Here is a 21185-nt window from a genome sequence, read left to right on the forward strand (position 1 = left end):
TTTAAATGTATTGTTAGCATTAGAAAGTTTCAATTTTAGTAAAAACCTTCAGTATAATTGTTAAATATATATGATTGTTTCCGGGGTTTGGTTTTTGTTTTGGCAACATTTCCCATCAAAAGATGTGAAACTGATATCTGACGGCAACTGGCTCAAGGGCGCGCGGCAGCAACTGCAACCGTTTCGGTTTCGGCCGTGACTCGCACACGTTTGAGGGAGATTTGTCAGCGAGATAAGAAACTTGAGAGAGTTTGACTCTGTCCTTAAAACATGACGAGATCTTCAGTGTGTTAGAAAGAGTTTGAGTTGTTGGATGATGATTCAATTTTTTTATTTATGTTCTGGACATTTTTAACAGTTATTAAACAATTTTTAAATATAATAAAAACAATTTCCGACTATAATCAAACAATTTTAAACTGTTATTGAACAATTTTCAAATATAATCAAACCATTTCAACTATAATCAAACAATATTCAACTATAATCAAACAATTTTCAACTATAATCAAACAATTTCCAACTATAATCAAACAATTTCCAACTATAATCAAACCATTTCCAACTATAATCAAACCATTTCCAACTATAATCAAACCATTTCCAACTATAATCAAACCATTTTCAACTATAATCAAACCATTTTCAACTATAATCAAACCATTTTCAACTATAATCAAACAATTTCCGACTATAATCAAACAATTTTAAACTGTTATTGAACAATTTTCAAATATAATCAAACCATTTCAACTATAATCAAACAATATTCAACTATAATCAAACAATTTTCAACTATAATCAAACAATTTCCAACTATAATCAAACAATTTCCAACTATAATCAAACCATTTCCAACTATAATCAAACCATTTCCAACTATAATCAAACCATTTTCAACTATAATCAAACAATTTCCAACTATAATCAAACCATTTCCAACTATAATCAAACCATTTCCAACTATAATCAAACCATTTCCAACTATAATCAAACCATTTTCAACTATAATCAAACCATTTTCAACTATAATCAAACAATTTTTAACTATAATCAAACTATTTTCAACTATAATCAAACAATTTCCAACTATAATCAAACCATTTCCAACTATAATCAAACCATTTCCAACTATAATCAAACCATTTCCAACTATAATCAAACCATTTTCAACTATAATCAAACCATTTTCAACAATAAACAATTTTCAACTAAAATAAAAAAATGTTCAACTATAATCAAACAATTTCCAACTATAATCAAACAATTTTCAATTGTAATCAAACAATTTTTAACTTTAATCAAACAATTTTCAACTATAATAAAAAATGTTCAACTATAATCAAACAATTTTTTTTACTATAATCAAACAATTTTCAACAATAATCAAACAATTTTAAACTATAATCAAACAATTTTAAACTATAATAATTTATATTCTGCTCATTTTGTTTGTTTTTTATCAAAGACGTTTATTTATAAAGTCCAAAACTCATTAATTTAATTTAATCTTATATTTGTATTTAACTAAATTGATTCATTAGTAAAAAATACTTAATATGTATAATTTAGTGTGATCGGTTCAAACACGAAATCATTCCTTTCAATGTAAGACTGGACTCCTCGACAGCACCGGCTGTTGATCCGAGTGCGTGGACTTGTTGACTTGCGGCGGCGAAGCCACAAATCTGGAGGCAGCGCAGGATGATGAGGTGAGCTGTCAATATCACACCAGGACTACTGACACTTGGCATCTGCAGCAGAATCCTCTCGCGACCAGAGCGACCATCACGACAGACGCTCGCACCAGGAGAGAAGCTCCAAACACAAGTGTGTGAAACATAAACTCATCATCAGAAAAAGTATTGAAAAGTTGTCTTAATTATCAAGTTATTTGATTCGTAAACAGAAGATTGTTTTGACGGTCGCCGTGGATACTCCTCTCATGACCATGTGTTAGCTTAACGCCACCTAGTGGCCAACACTAGTAAACAAAACACAGTATTATTATTTATTTTTTATTCTACTTTTGGAAAAAAAAAACATGTCATATGCTCGAACATTGACAAAAGTCCGGACACACACACACACAAACACACACACAAGTCATCAGCGAACAGTAGAATTGTTGTATTGAAAGAAAGACGCGTCACTTGAAACTGAACTAAATAAACGCCATCGTGGGACAACTTTTGAACAAGTTAAAGGTTTGAAAAGGATTATATCATTAAAAAAATGGAGACAGTATTGTTGGGGATAGAAAAAACGTGAACACTATAAAACGTGGACAGAAACTAGTATTTACAAGCGTCAGGTTTAAGCTCTGGTGCTTCTAGAAAACCATGTTAAAACACGCAGCAGGTCCTCAGCCGTGGGTCGTGTCGTCCTCCACGAAGTCTTTGGCCTGCTCCGCCGTGATCACGTCGATGTGACTCACCTGGAGGACACATGGACAGAGTCGTGAGCAGGTGTTTGTGACGGCGGCGGGTTTCCGGTCGGACGGACGCTCACCTTGTTTCTGAATTTGACGCCGTAGAACTTGTCGGCCGACTCCAGCAGCTCGGGTCTGAAGGTGGTGGTGATGAACTGGGCGTGTCCCGCCAGCTCCACGATCATGTCTGCAGGAGACGACACGTTCAGGGCTGGATTGTACTCGTTACGACGGGTCGAAGGATTTTGATTCTCACCAGACACGGCCTTCCTGTGCTGCGCGTCCAGCGCCTGGTCGATCTCGTCGAAGAGGTAGAACGGTGCGGGGTCGCACTTCTGGATGGCGAAGATCAGAGCGAGCGCCACCAGAGACTTCTGTCCTCCAGAGAGCTGCTGCATCTCCCTCATCTCACCCTGTTTTCCAGTGAAGGAGACCTGCAGAGACACATGGACCCGATCAGAGTGTCTTTCTTGGTTTCCTGTCTTTTCTCTGAAGTTGTCTTAGCTATTGTTTTTAAACTATTTTCAACTATAATCAAACAATTTTCAACTATAATTTCAACTATAATCAAACAATTTTCAACTATAATTTCAACTATAAACAAACCATTTTCAACTATAATCAATCAAACAATTTTCAACTATAATTTCAACTATAATCAAACAATTTTCAACTATAATTTCAACTATAATCAAACCATTTTCAACTATAATCAATCAAACAATTTTCAACTATAATTTCAACTATAATCAAACAATTTTCAACTTTAATTTAAACTATAATCAAACAATTTTCAACTATAATTTAAACTATAATCAAACCATTTTCAACTATAATCAATCAAACAATTTTCAACTATAATTTAAACTATAATCAAGCCATTTTCAACTATAATCAATCAAACAATTTTCAACTATAATTTCAACTATAAACAAACCATTTTCAACAATTTTCAACTATAATCAAACAATTTTCAACTATAATTTAAACTATAATCAAACAATTTTCAACTATAATTTAAACTATAATCAAACAATTTTCAACGATAATCAAACAATTTTTAACTGTAATTTAAACTATAATCAAACCATTTTCAACTATAATCAAACAATTATCAACTATAATTTAAACTATAATCAAACAATTTTCAACTGTAATTTAAACTATAATCAAACAATTTTCAACTATAATTTCAACTATAATCAAACAATTTTAAACTTTAATTTAAACTATAATCAAACAAACAATTTTCAACTATAATTTCAACTATAATCAAACAATTTTAACTATAATTTAAACTATAATCAAACAATTTTCAACTATAATTTAAACTATAATCAAACAATTTTCAACTATAATCAAACAATTTTCAACTTTAATTTCAACTATAATCAAACAAACAATTTTCAACTATAATCAAACAATTTTCAACTGTAGTAAAAAAAAAAACGGGAATCAAGGCTTGATGGATCTACTGACTCCTTTAAGAAACATCTTAAGACGTTTCTATTTGTTCAGGCTTTTCCTTGATTTTCTAGAACTCCTGTGTTGTTCTCAGTTTTATCTTGATCTTTAAAGTATTTACTTTTTTTGAGTATTGTTTTGATTGTTAAAGCGCTTTGTGACCTTGGTCTGGAAAAGCGCTATATAAATAAATATTACTTACTTACTTACTATTTAAAAAAAAGGTAAAAATGCAAAATTTGTGACAAAAACCATGTGAACGATGAATGAAAGAAAACAGTTTCTTACTCTGATTCCGACTCCAGTAAACTGGTCGACCGAAGGAACACTGCTCTGTGACCCAGATCCTCTCTCGCTGTCGCCGCCGCCCTCGCTCTCATCCTGAGACTGACTCCCTTCGGTGTCGCCTTTCTTCATGACCAGCGTGGCTTTACCTCCGGGGACCAGCTTCTGGAACACCTCGCTGAAGTTCTTGGACACCTGAGAAGACAAGATGGTTTGATTGGAGTCAGGCTGTAACGAAACAACTGATCCTTCCCGACCTCTAGGAGGCACCGACCTGTTTGAACGTCAGCTGGATGGCTTCGTACTTGCGCAGCTCCAGCACGTTCATGAGCTCCATGATGGACTTGTAGCCTCGGTCGAGCTCCTCCTGGCGCTTGATGAGCTTCTCTTTTTGCTCGGAGAAGTTCACAAACTGGTCCAGAGCCTTCTTGTTGACGTGGCTGTACTTCTTCAGCTCCGTGTTGCACTGCTCCAGTTTACGGAACAACTGTGAAGAGGAACGTCAGAAGATGAGGGAGGTTTTTTTGAAAATAGAACCCATGATCATGCTCATCAATATAGGAACATGAACATGTACCTGCTTCAGTGTGAGGGTCTGATACTTCTCGAAGGCCTCCTGAGGCAGCGAGCCCAGCTCTCGGATCTTCTTCATGCACTCCTCCTTCTTCTTCAGCAACATGCCCTGTCTGTTGGTCATCTTCTCCAGCTCCTTGGTGTCATGGTTGATGGCGTCGTTCTGCTCCTTCTCGATGTTCTTCCAACGCTCCATGCTCTTGATGTGGTCCTTGATCTCGCCCTCCGTCTTGTCCACCAGAGCGTCCAGGTCTTGAGAAGCAAAAAGAAACTGGTGAAGGTTTTCCTTCACTTTTTCTTGAATAGTCATCAGTTATCAAATGATACATTCAAGAAAATGATAGAAAAAAGGGACCTTTTTAGTCTTTTAGTCTTTACGTTGTTGTTTGAATACTAATAGATACATTTTGCCTTTTAAAAAAACGTTTCAACAAGGACTCGTTTTGTGCTGCATTATTACATAGCTGGTCAAACGTTCTCATCACTTTCATTGTCCATTTGTCCAGTGCAGGAAGATGATGTGTCCAGCAGATGGCAGCAAATACTCGGCTGTTTTGGGTTTTTTCTTCTCATCGTTAAAACCTCATGCGCGTTGTGAGTTTTCTACCTTCTGATCGAGACAGTGTGTCTTTGACACGTTTGTTGATGCCGTCCAGCTCTGACGTGGTGGCCGTGAGCACCGTCCCCCCCTCGGTCTCGCGCAGTTCGTTGAGCTCCTGCGTGACGAGATACAGGAAAACAGGTGGAGGACGAGAAAACGTGAGAAAGATTCACAATTCATGGACAATGTATCAAATGTCCGATTGGCACCGGACAAGCATTACCCGGGGACCTCTGGTAATCTGTTATAATTGCGGAGAATGTCCTAGTTTTAATCCTCTGTGAATGTCTGATTTTTAATGTAATAACTCAAATTACCGACTGTCGGACATTCGTCGGGCGATAATACTAGTCCCGTGTGAATCCAAATGTCTGTGTTTGTAATTCTGAATGCGGCATATATGTCACTGTAACGGACTTCTAGGCACTCGCCATTTAATATTTACTTCCGCCGTTTTATTTTGAAAGGGTTGAAAAGGAATAAGATCGAGTTTGTTGTTGTTGGACGTGTGTTCCACATGACGAAAGTAAAGAAGACGTGCGCGCTGCAAAGCTACAAACTAAGTTCCAGCCTCGTTGTTTCCCACACGAATACAACCGGTTAAACTACTGTAACAGACTGTGTCTCTTCTGTAAGAATAATGTTGGGGCAAATTTATGTGCTCGCTGTTGAGCATCTGCACAAATTAAGTTAAGAAACAAAAGAAAATACACTTTAACTTCTCTAAAAGAAGAACTCTTGGTTACACTAACTTTCTCTTTCAGTAATTGCTTTTTAAATCTGTATCTCTAGTTTAGAGACGTCGCTTATCCCGTGTGAATGCACTTAAAAAAAACACAGAGGAGGTCATTTACAAAACACCGAGGTCCAAAGGTAATACTCGTCCCGTGCGAATAGGGCTAAAGACACATTCAGACAGTTGAAAGTTCCACTTTGTCTTTTTTTGATATGAACAGTTTACCTGCTCTACTTGGTCAAGTCGTTTCCTCAAGTTCTCATTAAGGTACGTCTCCACTCGGGTCATGATTCCTTCCAACTTGATCCTCTCGTTCAGCAGCTGCCTGTTGTCCTGCAGAAGAAAATGAACAGCATTGACTTTTTTAAAGTGATCACAACCGTTCAATGGTTTTTTTTTCCCCAGTTTGTGGTGACTTAGCTTCTATATGCATGTAAATCTTATCCCGGGAACAAAAACAACATTTGATATTGTAAACACAAGATGTTCTGTAGTGCCGCCCCACTCTCTCACAGCCGAGCAGAGCATTAAAGGATGAGTGGTGTGGAGGTGGAGATGTTGTGTGGGACGGAGGACAAGTGGGATTTGATTCAGAGAGCAGCCGGTCAATTAGAGACAGTAAAAAAAAAAAAATCATCTGCTATATTGTGTGTTCTTGTGTTCTGAAACTTCACAAGTTAAATGGATTATAACCCGTCTCTGCCATGAAACCGACCTGCTGGAGCTGACGGATCTCGTCGTTGAGGTCGTCCACGCGCCTCTGGTCCTCCAGGCTCAGCTGAGAGAGCAGATCTGTCCCAAGCTCAGCCTTCAGAGACTCCCGGGTGGACTCCATGGCGTGGAGACTGGCCTCCAGACTCTGAAGACTCCGTTGCTGGGTTGGACGGCAGAGGAGAAAAAATTATCTTAGCGAACCCCCTTCAGTAATGTGACGGGACGGAAACTTCCGCAGACTCACCTTGGGCATGAACGTCTTCTCCGACTGCTGCCGTTTCTCCTTCAGCATCTTCATCTCCGACAGGATACTGTCCCGAGACGCCTTGAACTTCCTCTGCTGTGTCTCGATCTGCTGCATCTGGTTCATCAGCTGGTCGATCTCGTTGTTGATGCGTGAAGGCAGCGGTCAAGGAATATGAAACAGTAGAATATGGATTTTGTACCAAGATATCAAGAGATGCGTTATGGAAAAGCTGGTCATGATTTCTTTCCTTATGTTGTCTCTATTACGTTTGTATCGAAAGTCAAAAAAGTATTGATACCAAAATGTTGTACCCAGACACGATTCTCATTTTCAAAAGTATTGACACCATAAAGTTGTTTCTGCACCTCAGACCTGAAACTTGTTTATCATAGTAGCAGTTTTTTCAAGTTTCTGTTAATGGTAACATGTTGTAACAGGTTATTTTTTCTCTAAAATGATTTATTTTAAATTAATTGCGAGTCTTTTTCCATCCTCATGGTATCGCTATTCAGTTGAACGTTTGAATATTGTGACAAACCCAGAGTCTCTATTCTAGGGAGATCTTTTTCCTCAGGTAAAATGGTGTTAAAACCTAGAAGAAGTGACGCGTGAGGTCTCTAGTGTAAAGTGAAAAACAAGAGCCTTGAAATAATTGTTCTCCCCGGTGACTCACCGGTGCATGACTGATGGCCGAACCACGAGCTCAGTCATCCGCCTCTGCCCACTGGAACACGACTCAACAGGTGTGCACATTAACCCACGCCCGCGGCACGTCATTCTCAAACTTTTTCCTTGACCCCATCCCCCTCATTTTTTCCAATAACCTGACACTGGTGACCTAATATTGAAGATAATTGAGTGACAATCATCTCATGAAAATCCATGTTCCTGACTAGGGCTGTGTATCGTCAAGAATCCGTCGATAAGATACCCATCAAAAAAACACTTTCTCTGGCTTTCAAAACAAAGAAATGAGCAAATTTTTTTTTCTAATCAAATGTGAAAGTGCTTCTCCAAATATGAACAAATGTAAACTTATATTAACGATGAAGTGCATTAACAACCTGGAGTAACATGTATGTGAATGATTATCTTTTATACACACACTGTTGCAATAAAAACATAATATAGCTTTGAATAAAAAATGATTAAATATCGATATATTGCTATTGAATATAGATACTGTATTGAGAATACAAATATTGTAATATAGCTTTATATACCCCTGACACTGCATATTTTACTCCTGCTACACCGACAACATAGACACACAACTTTCATCCAGCTTAAGTAAACGCTTGTTAAAGAAAAGGATATGTTCAATGTTTCGACGCAGATTCTCGTTGAGTTTGGCCTCCAGCTCCGCCAGCTCTTCCTCCGCCTTCCTCATGTCCTTCTGTAGCTCCAGACGAGACTTCCTGGTATCGTAGTAACCACCGGTCAAGGCTCCCCGATGGCTCACCTGGTCACCTTGAGATCATGTTGTCAGAACCAACACTTGCCAACGGTGACCCTTCTATTCCACTCATTTACCTTCCAGCGTGATGCAGTCCATTGTGAAAGCTCTGGCCAGCTGAGTGGAAACCTCCATGCTGCGACAGATCAGAGTCTTTCCAAACACATGCTTGAAGGCCTTGTCAAAGGTCTGACTGTAGCGCAGCTTGCTGATCATAGGTATGGCATCCTTTTGAGGGGCAAGGAAGGATTATGATCGAGACTTCAAAAGCGGCACCCCTCCCCCCACTTTCATAAACCTGAGTGTGTGCTTACGTTGGTCTCGGGGTAGGCTGTGTCTCTGACGTCCAGCTTACTCAGAGGCAGGAATGTAACTTCTCCTGGCAGGTTCATTTTGTTGAACTCCATCAGGATTTTGGTGCTGACTTCGTCCGTCTCCACAATGTGGTAGAACAATCTGGGTGACGAGTAACGACATTAGAAAACTAACAACCAGCCACATATATGAGAAATATAGTAAATCATGAAGGTATTTCACAACAATACATTTTACACACACGGTTGGTTTTCTCTTAGATTTAACTAGATTGCCTAGTTTAAAATAAAACTACAAAAATATAATAAAACGGTCTTAAATTTGTTGTATTTAAAAAAATAGATGGTGTTTCTCTGAAGTAACATTAGTCTCTAAATCTTGACACATTACAAAGCTAGTTTCAGTCAAGTTTCTTCCAAAAAATAGACCTGTAAACTAGTGAACTACAAATACATGCATGTGTGCACGCCTACTCTTAATAGAGTTTTAATACATTTGAAAACAAGAGGCCATACCTGGTACCAGCTGTCACCTCCACACAGGTGTAAAACGCAGGCTCACATTCAAAGTTATTCATGACGATGCCATGGTAACCATTGATGACATGCTGGTTGATGCCTTTGCGGCGGAAATGCTCGAGGACTTTGTTGATGCTGTCGATTCCGTTCAGAATGGCCTGAAAACAACATGATATCAAGCACTTTCTGCTACAGAACACACCAAAGGGACACTAATATTAAAACAAAAAAACACTGACTTTTCCTGTGGCTGCTCGCAGAAGCTGCTGCTTCTTTTCCAGGTCCTCACGTTTGGCGGCCAGTGCCTGCTGCTCGGCGTTCTCTTCACGCCACAGGTAGCTGCACGACCACGGAGAGACATGAGAATGTGTGTAACTATTCAATTAAGACTTTAATAAGAGCAGCTTTTATTATCGTTCAGAGCAAGGGAAGTGTTTATTTGTCTGATGATGCATCAACTTGGGATAGAAGAGATTTTCGTCTTACTTTCGTTCGCTCTGCAGTTCATCCTTTTTGTTCTTGACCTCATAGTACTTCTTGTCCAGCTCCTCAACACGGGTCTTGACTTCATTTAGATCTTGATCCAGTTTCTAAAAAATAAAAAAATAAACAATTTTAAGAGATTAAGAAAGAAGAAAAATGCTAAAAATGAAATAAAAAAATAAACAATAAAGTAAGAGTTTCTTACACTATACTGCTCAAGGTTCTTCTCCTTGTTGGTTTCCGTGTCCTCCAGGTCTTTGTTGATTGCTGCAATCTGCCTCTTCTTATCGTTGATTGCTTGGTCCAAAGACTTCAACTCTTTCTTAATCCACTTGTCTCTCTCCTCTTTGGACGTGAACTGACTGCCACGTCCCTGCTTGGCATACAAGTCTGTTCTCTCTTGAGTCGCCTGGGCCAGCCTATCAAGGTCAAACGTTTTTAGTGAATACCTTCAACTTGAAGAAGCCTTTAAGAAGCTCCCATCAAACCAGCACACTCGCACACACATTGCACGAGTCAACAGTAGCAGATGTGAGTGAGTCATTTGTACCTAGAGATCCCTCTCTCCTCTTTCTCCTTCACCATGTTGAATTTGGGCTCCGTCTCCTGAAGCTCCTTTTGCTTCTCTTCGATTTTCTCCAGGAGCTTTTGACGTTCCTTCAGCAGTCGTTTCTGGGTGGAGGTCAGAGATTTAGGCTCAGGTGACAAGAGAATGTTTTCAAACGATTATATATTTGAAGTGTGGATGGTGATTTGAGAAACAACAGATTGATGAAAATGTTCTTAAAAATACCCATGACACAATAATAGCAGATGTTAGGTGGAGCAAGGGAGGGATGTTTGTTCAGAGGATTTTCATACCCTCTGTTCGCTGTTTCCTGCCAATTCATCTTGGAGGTCCTTTGCCTTCAGTTCCAGTTTGGTCCTCTGCTTGATCTGTTCCTGACGCTCGGCTGATAGCTGCTCTCGCTCCTCCTTCATGGCTGAGATCTTAGACTTCAGCTCCCTCACGACACGTTCCGTCTCCTATACAGAATTGATTTTGGGATAAAAACAGTTCAGAGATAACATCGTTGCATAGATACGAGTGTCACCCACTCTAAGAAAACTGTAAGTATAAGTGTTGTATTAAAAGACAATGAATCACTTTTTTTTACCTCTACTTTGTCTCTAGCATCTTGTTGAGCATCACGCAGTTGTCTGGACTTGTCTCCGCAGGTCTCTCTTTTGCTGGACAACTAAAACAAAAGACAGAAAGATTCTATGAAATATGATATGATATCATAACAAAACCTGGGAAGGTAACAAAAAATAAAGAAAGCAAATATGCAGTTCACAACCTTTTATAAAGGTCTTTACATCACGTTCATGAGGATAATATATTTTAATTAAGACATTAGCACCACAACAACATACATAAACAATAGTGCCAACTTAAGCATGAAGAAAATGAACTGCAGAAACGTTTTATTCAGTTTATTACAACCTCATCACATTAACTTGTAAGTGTAGATATTTACAAACTTTACCATAACTTTTGGCAAAAATAATCAAACATACTAATAAAGCCATAACAACTTGTATTTTTTGTGATACCTCATCCAGTTTGGCCCGGGTTTCATTCAGCTCCTGGTTGTAGATGGTGTATTCAAGAGCCCTTCTCATCTTGTCCCACTTCTGGTACTGAGCCAGCTCCTCCTTCTCATCCTCCAGGGTGTGCAGACGCTCCTCGATGTACTTCAGCAACTCGTTAATCTTCTCTCTTTTACCCTCTGATTAACACAAAAAGAGTCAAGACAAAATGAGAAAAGTACATTTTTGGAAAGCTCAAACAAAAATGATTACCCGTCTCTTTCATGAGAGAAATGCTCTCCTCCTTGCGCTCATCATACACTCGTGTTCCGGCAACTTCCCTCAACAGTTTCAGACGCTGAGAGTCAGGTGCTGTGGCCATTTGGTTGATCTACAAGAACAAGTTTGTTAAAAAAAAACGATACAAATAATATGGAATAAATGTGACAAACAGGGCAGCAGCTCACCTTTCCTTGTTTTACTATGTAGTACGGGTTACTGCGGGAGAAGCCAGCACTTTCCAGGAGGTTCATGACATCATTTTTCCTATACATTTCATATTATTCAAAACACAGTTCACTTAGTTAGTAATCCTGGTGAAGTCGGGAGCCTCAACCAGACGGTCCAATACATACGTCACCATCTTCTTGTCCAAGAAATACTGATCTTTCTTTGCCCCGATAACACGCCGAAGAGAAACTTCTTCTTTGTCGATCTGAAGCAGAAAACATCACCCATTGTTCACAAGAAAATGGGTGGTTTCGGAACATTCATGAAGCAGCTGTGATACTCAAAGTTTAAAACAAAATGTACGTTGTGTCGTTGAAGCAACCAGATGGCGATCATTAAATCAATTGTCCAAAATAAGAACCACACGTAAGATATTCACTATCTTATACTATTTAAGTCCAAATCTTTTTATTTATACAACGATCCCTACAAAAATATATTCAATATATATTATTGGAAAAATGTACAATTCCACAAAACACTATAGTGTTCGGTATAAACAGTATGTAAATGTATATAGTTGCACTTTTAACAACCAGTAAAACAAAATATAATTAATGCACAGCAACAATGAGAGACATTGGCAAATAAGTTTCTTCTTACCGGGAGACGGTTGTCAGAGTTGTCGAATATAATCTCCACAAAGGCTGAAATAACACGAGGTCCAGTTCCCTCCTAAAGAAGAAGAAACAGAAGAAGAAAAGATTTTAACAGAGCTACACATTTAAATGAGACCTAAAAAAACAAAACATATTTGAAATGCTCTTCTACTCACATGGAGCAGAGCGAGTCGCTGTTCAGGTCGTAGATGGCTGAACTCGTCGCTGAGAACAAACTGAATGGCTGAAGAAAAACAAGAACACAGGTTTGTTTAATTGGTGCGTTTATACTCTTGGTTATAAGTATTTATGTTAGACATAATTATAATAACTCACCATAGAAGAAGTTACTTTTTCCAGATCCATTTCTTCCAACTATAGAAGAACAAACATTTGTATTAGATGTACATGAAATCCATGAAAAAAAGTAAAAGAAGACAGTTTTTGAAGAATTCAAATGAATAAATAGGCTTCATTTAGGAAAAGTATTTAATCGTTTAAAGTAGATGTAACTAGAAATGTCTCTTCTGATCCCAGTGCGTTTACCAAAGTTACACAAAAGGTCATCTTAACCGCTTTATTTGCATTTGTATCAACCATTACTTACCAATGACATTATGCTTTGGACTAAAAGGGTCGACAACCGTCTGGTCCCGGTAGCTCCGGAATCCTTGGATGATGACCTACAAGACAGAAAACTAGTTAGATCAAATTTATTGATCCCTCTGGAGGTTGTCGTGAAGGTTAAAAATATTGCTGGATTTGGTCGGTAATTGGACTTATTATTGATTATTATTGTTCATTACTATTTAACCCAAAAGGCTTCTAGTAATAAACTGTAGTAAAATCCTAACACATAACGTCTAATTTCTTCGATCAAATCCTACAAGTAAGTAAGTAAGTAATTTTTATTTGTATAGCGCTTTTCCAGACCAGGGTCACAAAGTGCTTAAACAATCAAAACAATATTCAATAAAGTATATACTTTAAAGGTCAAGATAAAACTGATAACACAACAGTAGTTCCAGAAAGGCAGTACATATGAACACGTTTATTAAAGTTGTTGAGATTATTCTTGGTGTCCAGTAGAATGTGACGTTAACCGTTATTATCTGCTAGATAGATACTTTATTCATCTCACAGAGAAATTCCCGGTTCAGCAGCTCCACAATATGTTACAAGATAAATAACAAAGTTATGCTATTAATCTGTGTCGGTATAAATACTATTCATATTAGCTTTTATGTACATTATTGTCGATTATGTCATCAAGCAGTTCGTGTAGGGGCGAATGGTCTAAGTTGGAGTAAATAAAAAATAATGCTAAAATACTCAACGGGGTCTTTTTATTGTTCCAACGTGACCCTTTAAGTGTAGTTTTTATGCAGCTGCACAACACCTAGCTTGGTGTTAGCATTAGCTTAGCATAATGCGGTGGCTGATAGAGCTTGTTGATATAAAGTGTGGATGTTTGCATGGTTTGTCTGCACGTTTTAATACAAAAAACGTGTTTAAAAGGTGATATAACGCGCGCACGCGTGCGCGTCCTTCACATTTAAGCTACTTTGGTTCGGATCTCCAGTCGACAACCATCGCTAGCTTTACCTGTTTGATGTACATGGCGGCCCGTTGTCTCCTCCGGCTGAACTAGGAGAATTCCAGCCACTCCAAACAATGGAGGCGACCGAGATGTTTTAACCAAAGCGGATTATTATGTAGAAAAAATGATTTCATTCAAATTTGGCGAAATAAAGTGCGCTGGAGAAAAATAACATCGAAAAATGGCGGCGGGGGGCGGGCTTGCACGGACCGTACCATGACGTGGAGACGGATCCGCTTGTTGGGTACATAACTCGCGATTTTCAGACAATGTCGACATAATTACGGCGACATTCCTTAACCCGTTTGAAATTTACATTTACTAGAAAACGTTACTTGAGGACACGTACTTTGAGTGTGAGTATCGACAACAGTTCATATTTTACCACCCCTTTCTTAAGATAATAGTACAACCCAGTGTCTGTTTTCTGGGCGCCAAACAACAGAAAACGATCGGAAATCAACGTTAAAAAAGATCTGAGATAATATATATATTGAATGAATCAACACCATGTATATATATTTGACGTGTGTATCACTTTATTGGGAACTCTATATTTATGTTGGATGTTTTCTTTTCTTTCTTTTTTTAACGAGATTAGCCAACAATACTTCAGGGGTCGCTGTTGCATCGTTTTTTAAATACAGGCTTAAAAGGTCGATGAAGATGAAAATGTAATTATCGTTTCATTGTTAAAATATGAAATTATGTTTTCATGGAACTCACTTCTTGTCTTCAAAAAGATTATATTATTAGTTTAATATTTTAATATTTTCATTGGAAAAGAAATCCTGAATGATTTAGAGGAAAAACATGGTGATTATTATTATTTATTAAAAGATGTTGTTGAGGCAGGTCAATATTATATCGATTATCAGACCAAACCAAGAAAAAATATGTGGAAAACGTCTCAAGCATGTAATAACTAAAAGGTTTTACGCCAAATACGTTTTTGCCTTTAATTTCTATTAGACTATTTACTAAAGAACAGGAGAAGCAAACATATAGTTTTAGGCTCTTAAAATAGCCTGAAGCTAATACAAATAAATTAGCCTTAATAAGGACACAAGAACATAGTTTACTTTCAATGTGAAAACATTTAATAAACCCACATTACATCAACATGATCTGTAAAAATCACAAAGACACATTTTTAATAAATAAAGTTGAAAATGCCAGACTGCATTAGTGAATGGGTATAAATCACAATGTCAACCTAAGGCTTGTATATTGCAGTTCATCACTGTGCTGTGTTTTTAATTCTTTTATTTTTGGACAGAAAACATCCTCATAGAATCCATAGACTTCTAAGCTCAAACACCCACTAAGACCTGTGTTTCGTCTGATGGTTGAACGCCAGGCACAGGTTCATATCTCTACTTCAAGTAAGACTACAGTCTTAAGGCAGTGCAGTTATCGGGCTGAGTTTCAAAGGGTGGTGCACTGGAGACTTCAGGCAAGAGGTAGGGAAGGTGAAAACGGATGGCTCAAAGTTTTTGGTGCTGAAGGTGGTGGCGAAGTCGTTGGCGAAGAAGGAAGCGGATTCCGGGATGCAGGGAGTGACCGGTTCCGGCGTGGCGGCGTCAGCCGGTGGTGTGGACAGAACCTCGGACTCGAACTGCAGCAGTTGACCCATGAAGCTGAAGTTGGGCGAGACGACGGCACGCCGCTGTTTGATGACGTCGAAGGCCGCGTCCAGTTTGATCTGCTGCGTCCTCATCATGTAGGCCATGCAGATGGTCGGCGAGCGCGAGATCCCCGCCTCACAGTGGACCAGAACCTTTCCTCCCGATTGCTTGACTTGATCTGGAAGAGAAGAGAGTCAAGACGTCAGATTAATTGTATTCTTTTTTTTATGATTGTTATCCTTCCGAACAATGCAATAACATCCTTTACAATCCTGTAATTACCTCAGCCAAGGAGGTTACTATTGACCATTTATATGTCAAAATATCTCAACGGAAGATTCACCCATTTAAATGTTTTTTTTTTTAAAGAAAATGTGGACAAATGGTTAGAGAAGATTATGTTCCAAAATGACCATCTGGATCCATTCATTACTTGCGGACCCTCTTTAAAGCTACTGCCCCCTGCTGCCTGACTGAAATAGTTTGAAATAGCCTTGATAGAAATGAGGTCAAAGAGTAGTGAATTATGTAGATTAAATAAATGTGAGGCTAGAACAAAATATGGAATTAAATAAATGTATTGGAATCCGATCTGAAAAAAATATATATTGTGTTTTTATACTAGTACTGATCCCCTCTAATGTACTTTGAGTTTTTTTTATTGTTATGATAATTAATCTCACTACATGTTTAGCCTTGATGGTTTATTTATTCAAATCAAACATTTTCTATTTTTAAAGATTTAAATGGTTTTAATTGAATAACTGAATCACTGAATCTAATATTTTGTACATTGAAAGGTTGAATTTGCTTTATTTAAATCATTAATATGAATATTTTTTATTATTCTTATTACAATAATTAAAAAAATAATACAATTCAATGTTTTCTAATTCCTAACCTTTCAAATGAAAACAGTTTTGTTGATTGTTAAATTCCTTCAATAAAACTTCCAAACACATCATCAGGTCATTCGAGGGAAAAAAAAACATGTTAAAAGCAAAAAAAACAAAAACGATCCTGAAACAACCTCCAGAGACGCTGGTCACTCCGGGGTGAGTCCAGCCTGTGCCCGACTATTATTAGCAGCTCATTGTGTACCTTTTTTCTTTTTTATTCTGGGCCTGCTTTAACGCGACAATGCCCTCCTCGCCCACACACCCTCTTAAGCACGTCCACGGGCCCTCATCGATTCCCACCAGCCAGACGTGGAGCTCTTATTTTCCACTCAGCAGTCATGAGTGCATCAGTCCTCCCACGTCCTCCACCCGCCTATTACTAAACATAGACTTGTCATCCCGCCTGACCACACCCGCCACAGTATCTGCCTGCAGGGGTCTTTCAAGTTAAGACCGGGCGAGGACCGGGGGGGGGGAGGAGGGGGGAGAAAATCCTGAATGACCAGGATGTGTGGGGGTTGGAGGAGGAAGGCGATCAAGTTGAAGTGATTAGACCTGAAGGTTCCTAATGACTTGGACTTGGCTGCAGGTGACAGGTGCTTATTTCTAGCTGCCGTTTTAAAATACCCGTCCGAGTTTAGACGAGCTCAAGGAGAACCAGAGCGAGAATTAGAATACTTTGTATGTACCACCGTTTATGATGTACTACTCACTGTAAAGTGAATGTACAGTAAATTGCGCTACGTTTAACAGAAAAACCCAATTCAATATTTGCCACAGGTTGACAAAAGACAAAAGTAGTATACTTAATTAATTTCATAAAGTGTACTTAAGTAGAAGTATAGCGAGTATACTGCGGTTTATCTTCTTAAATTATATTATATGACTTGATACTTTTACAGACTAAATTGAAATATTTTAGGTTTACAGAAGTATCATTTCAAGTATAAGTATCTCTATACTACCAGTGTGCTTGGTGTACTCAGAGTCTATAGTTTAGTTTAAAAAAAAGTAAACATAAAGTGTACAATTCTTTACAATACCAATGTACTGGGTATATACTTCTTGTTATTGAAGTATACATTTATTTAATTTAGTTCAGTGAAGTACAGGCTACTTCAATTATATTTAGTTTATTGATGTATTCATCAATACATCACTGTAAATTCACAGTAAATTTCCTCCACATATAACAGAATAACCACAATAACACAGTTTAGAAAAGAAAAAAGTAAGATACTTGAAATTAGTTTTATCAAGTGCACTTAAGTATACTAAGGTACATGTACTTGTATTATACCAATTTGATACTTCCACAGACTAGATTGAAACATTTTAAGTTTACAAAAGGATAAATACAAGTACACTCATCGTTATGCTACCGGTGTACTAGGTATACACTTGGTAGGTACTTCCATGAACAGTGGTAAATTGGACTTCATTAAACAGAATAACCACAATAATACACATCCTCAAAGGAAACAGTTGTATACTGTCCTTGAAGTACTTGAAAATATTTAATTTACTTCAAGTAGATTATGTCAAAAGTAGACTTCAATCCGAGTATAAAAGTATACTCATAGTAAACTCGAATACCCTTTGTCCAGCCACTCTTTCATTCACTTCCTGTTTCAAAGGAAGAAGGAAACTCACCGATGAACTCAATGGCTTCCTGGAAGTGCGAGCTGATGTCTGCCATGTGGTTGTCCTCCACCGGGATCCACTTGTACTGGAAGCCGCCTCTGCCGGGCCGCTGGTCCCGGCGGGACACGTTGAGCAAGGCCGTGATGTGAAGGTCACTGAGATAGTCTTGCCTGGAGGCATGGTAGGCACTGCCGAGGTAGAGGAAAGGCAGGATCTCCACGGGTGTACCCTGAGGAGCGCGGAGGAGAATTGGACTTGAGAAGGAGCGTCATCACCCGTGGACAGAACATCCTGTTCCAGTGAAACCTCAAACTCTTCTCATGAGGAACAAAGATATCTTTTGAGTCGCTTCAACACATGTGATGTCAGCAGGGTGTCATCACAGTGTGTGTGTGTTTGTGTGTGTGTGTGTGTGTGTGTGGGTGTCTGTGGGTGTGGGTCGTACCTGATCGTAATCTGGTTTGTTTCTTGAGAGCTTCCCCTTGTGGTCGATGACTCGCTTCTCGGTTTCACTTCCACTCTGGTCGACGTTCTTCACCTCGGTGCAAAGGTCAGGGTACTGGGAGTGGAAGTTCTCGTATCCACCTGAAAAGCAGCAGCAAAAACGTGGGATTTAAAATAATTCCATCCGATCGAGACTTGAGAAATATCCAAGACCCTGATCTGCTTATGAAGCCTGAGAGTGTTTATATGAACGAGGTTAATCCTTTAAGACAGGATGCTGAGGAGTGTTTGCTGGTGACATGAGTTGATTCACTGGATGATGAACCTTCTGAACCAGAACTGACTCATTCTCTCCATGTATCACCGTATCTAAGTCTGGACCCATCGAACTCTGAAGCACCATAATAAAAAATCATTTTTTAAGATTTTTCCTCTCACCTTTCAAGAAGCAGACGCGGGTTCCACTCCCCAGGTGCGTGAGCGCGTCTATGACCATCTGAGCCACGCTGTCCTTCTTGAGCTTCTGCCAGTGGGGGGTCCTCTCGTCCAGAGCCACGACCGCCGAGACGCGTCCCTGCTTCAGGCGGATCAGGGCGTCCTCGTCCGGGATGATGAACTGCAGCGGCACGGGTCCTCCGCGGGACCTCCGGACCACCACCGAGTTGAGGTTGACGTTGACGGATCCCCGGATGCTGGAGCCGCAGAAGGACAAGTAGGAGCGACAGTCCACGACCAGGCAGGTCCCGCGCTCCGTGCGCAGCATCTTCCGCAGGCGGCGGGAGTCGAGGCTGGAGACCTTCATGTCGATTATTGCCTGGAGATACGAGAGGATGGTTCGTTGATCCCTGAACGCGGGAGTGAAGAGAGCGTCTGAGGCTACATTTCCTTCCAGGGAATCCTACGCAGCAGTTTTAAGGGAATGGCACCTCCGGTGGGTGACGCCGCGGACCATATTTGGGCATCGGGGAGGCGTGGCTGACGAGGCAGGACACGCCCACAGCGATGACGCGCCCCATTCAGTGGAAAACATATTCTAGGATTTCACTTGAGATGATGACACGGAAAATATGAGACCTTTTATTGTTTGAACTGTTATTTCTCATCCTCTCATGTCGCTAATTAAAGATAAAATATCATCTGTTTATTATTGCGTTATTGTGGAAATCCAGCGCATAGTGAATAGGTTAGGTTAGGTAGAATTTTATTGATCCCTAAGGAGGTCTCCTTCGGGAAATTGTTTTTTTTCCAAATTATCCACAGCAAATACAGCAATCTTTCATAAAAAATAATCAAAATAAATACTGTAATACAATATAAAATAATAATATTACATATTATTATAAATATAATAATAATAAAATACAGTCAAAGCTAAGAATTGTACGATCATTTAAAAAACAGTTAACATATTTATATTTATGTATTTTTAAGAATTATTCATTCTTACCTTATTGAAGAAATTTTAATGATTTCAGCACTAACTTACATACATTCTTAAAGATTAAACATACAACAAAAACAATAATAATAAAAAACTAATGATAAGTTAATAAGTAAGTAAGTAAGTATTTTTTATTTATATAGCGCTTTTCCAGACCAGGGTCACAAAGCGCTTAAACAATCAAAACAATACTCAATAAAGTATTTACTTTAAAGATCAAGATAAAACTGATAACCCAACAGGAGTTCCAGAAAATCAAGGAAAAGAACAAATAAAAACGTCTTAAGATGTTTCTTAAAGGAGTCAGTAGACTCAATCAAGCTAAGATAAGTTAATATAAATAATTTTAATATAAAATGAAATGTGAAATAATAAAGCGTGACACAGTTTGAGGGGAGGGGGTTAATTATTTGATGTTTAAATAATATCTGATGTTTCAATAATATCCGATGCGCTGCATTCAAACATGTTTTTATATAATGTGTATTAGTAATTCCAGGAAGCTTTTCTTGGAGAAATAACCCATTTTAGAAATACACATACATTTTCTTTTAAACATTTGTACTTCTTTATTTTTGTTTTATCATGACCAGGTGTGATTTATCTTTTCAATATATTGAATACATGAAAAGAAACTGTTACTTATTATGACTCATTATTTCTTCTTTTATCAAACATGTTATCAGAATTAACTCTTGAACTCTTTACAGGTGAATTAAACATTAAACATGTCATGAATTGTTATTGTATTGTATTAACAATGAACAGTTTTCTTGTTTAATTGAATATTTACAGAATTTAGACGCTGGTCTTGAAGATATACAAACATACAGCTGTTTTTGACGAGCTACGCCAGCAGGTACATATATATATATATATATATATATATATATATATATATATATATATATATATAAGTTTAAAATTACACAACAGTTAGAAAAACCAAACAAAAGCTTGACGGACTAAATATAACATAGAAACGAAAAAAATAAAAAAATAAAGTCACATTGAGTGTGACGCCT

At 38.3% G+C, this 21185-nt stretch overlaps 2 protein-coding genes across 2 annotated transcripts; both read right to left on the reverse strand.

The window, feature by feature from the left end:
* Positions 1-2004: 2004 nt before the first annotated feature.
* On the reverse strand, positions 2005-14280 carry smc3 (structural maintenance of chromosomes 3). The gene is made up of 29 exons (XM_087808329.1): positions 14110-14280; positions 13112-13187; positions 12841-12879; positions 12681-12748; positions 12509-12580; positions 12031-12110; positions 11863-11941; positions 11669-11786; positions 11420-11595; positions 10981-11061; positions 10685-10849; positions 10374-10495; positions 10029-10242; positions 9827-9930; positions 9580-9679; positions 9338-9498; positions 8822-8963; positions 8585-8735; positions 8369-8521; positions 7049-7200; positions 6806-6964; positions 6316-6423; positions 5361-5469; positions 4758-5005; positions 4455-4667; positions 4184-4375; positions 2688-2865; positions 2512-2618; positions 2005-2437 (listed from the first exon to the last, which is right to left on the reverse strand). Exons 1-29 carry the CDS (start codon positions 14122-14124, stop codon positions 2366-2368), a joined length of 3654 nt encoding a protein of 1217 aa, XP_087664455.1. The 5' UTR covers positions 14125-14280; the 3' UTR covers positions 2005-2365.
* Positions 14281-15181: 901 nt separating this feature from the next.
* dusp5 (dual specificity phosphatase 5) lies at positions 15182-19622 on the reverse strand. The gene is made up of 4 exons (XM_087808326.1): positions 19158-19622; positions 18721-18860; positions 18285-18504; positions 15182-15910 (listed from the first exon to the last, which is right to left on the reverse strand). Exons 1-4 carry the CDS (start codon positions 19519-19521, stop codon positions 15504-15506), a joined length of 1131 nt encoding a protein of 376 aa, XP_087664452.1. The 5' UTR covers positions 19522-19622; the 3' UTR covers positions 15182-15503.
* Positions 19623-21185: the final 1563 nt, after the last annotated feature.

Source organism: Callionymus lyra, chromosome 1 (assembly GCF_982586985.1).
Source record: "Callionymus lyra chromosome 1, fCalLyr1.hap1.1, whole genome shotgun sequence".
NCBI lineage: Eukaryota > Metazoa > Chordata > Actinopteri > Syngnathiformes > Callionymidae > Callionymus > Callionymus lyra.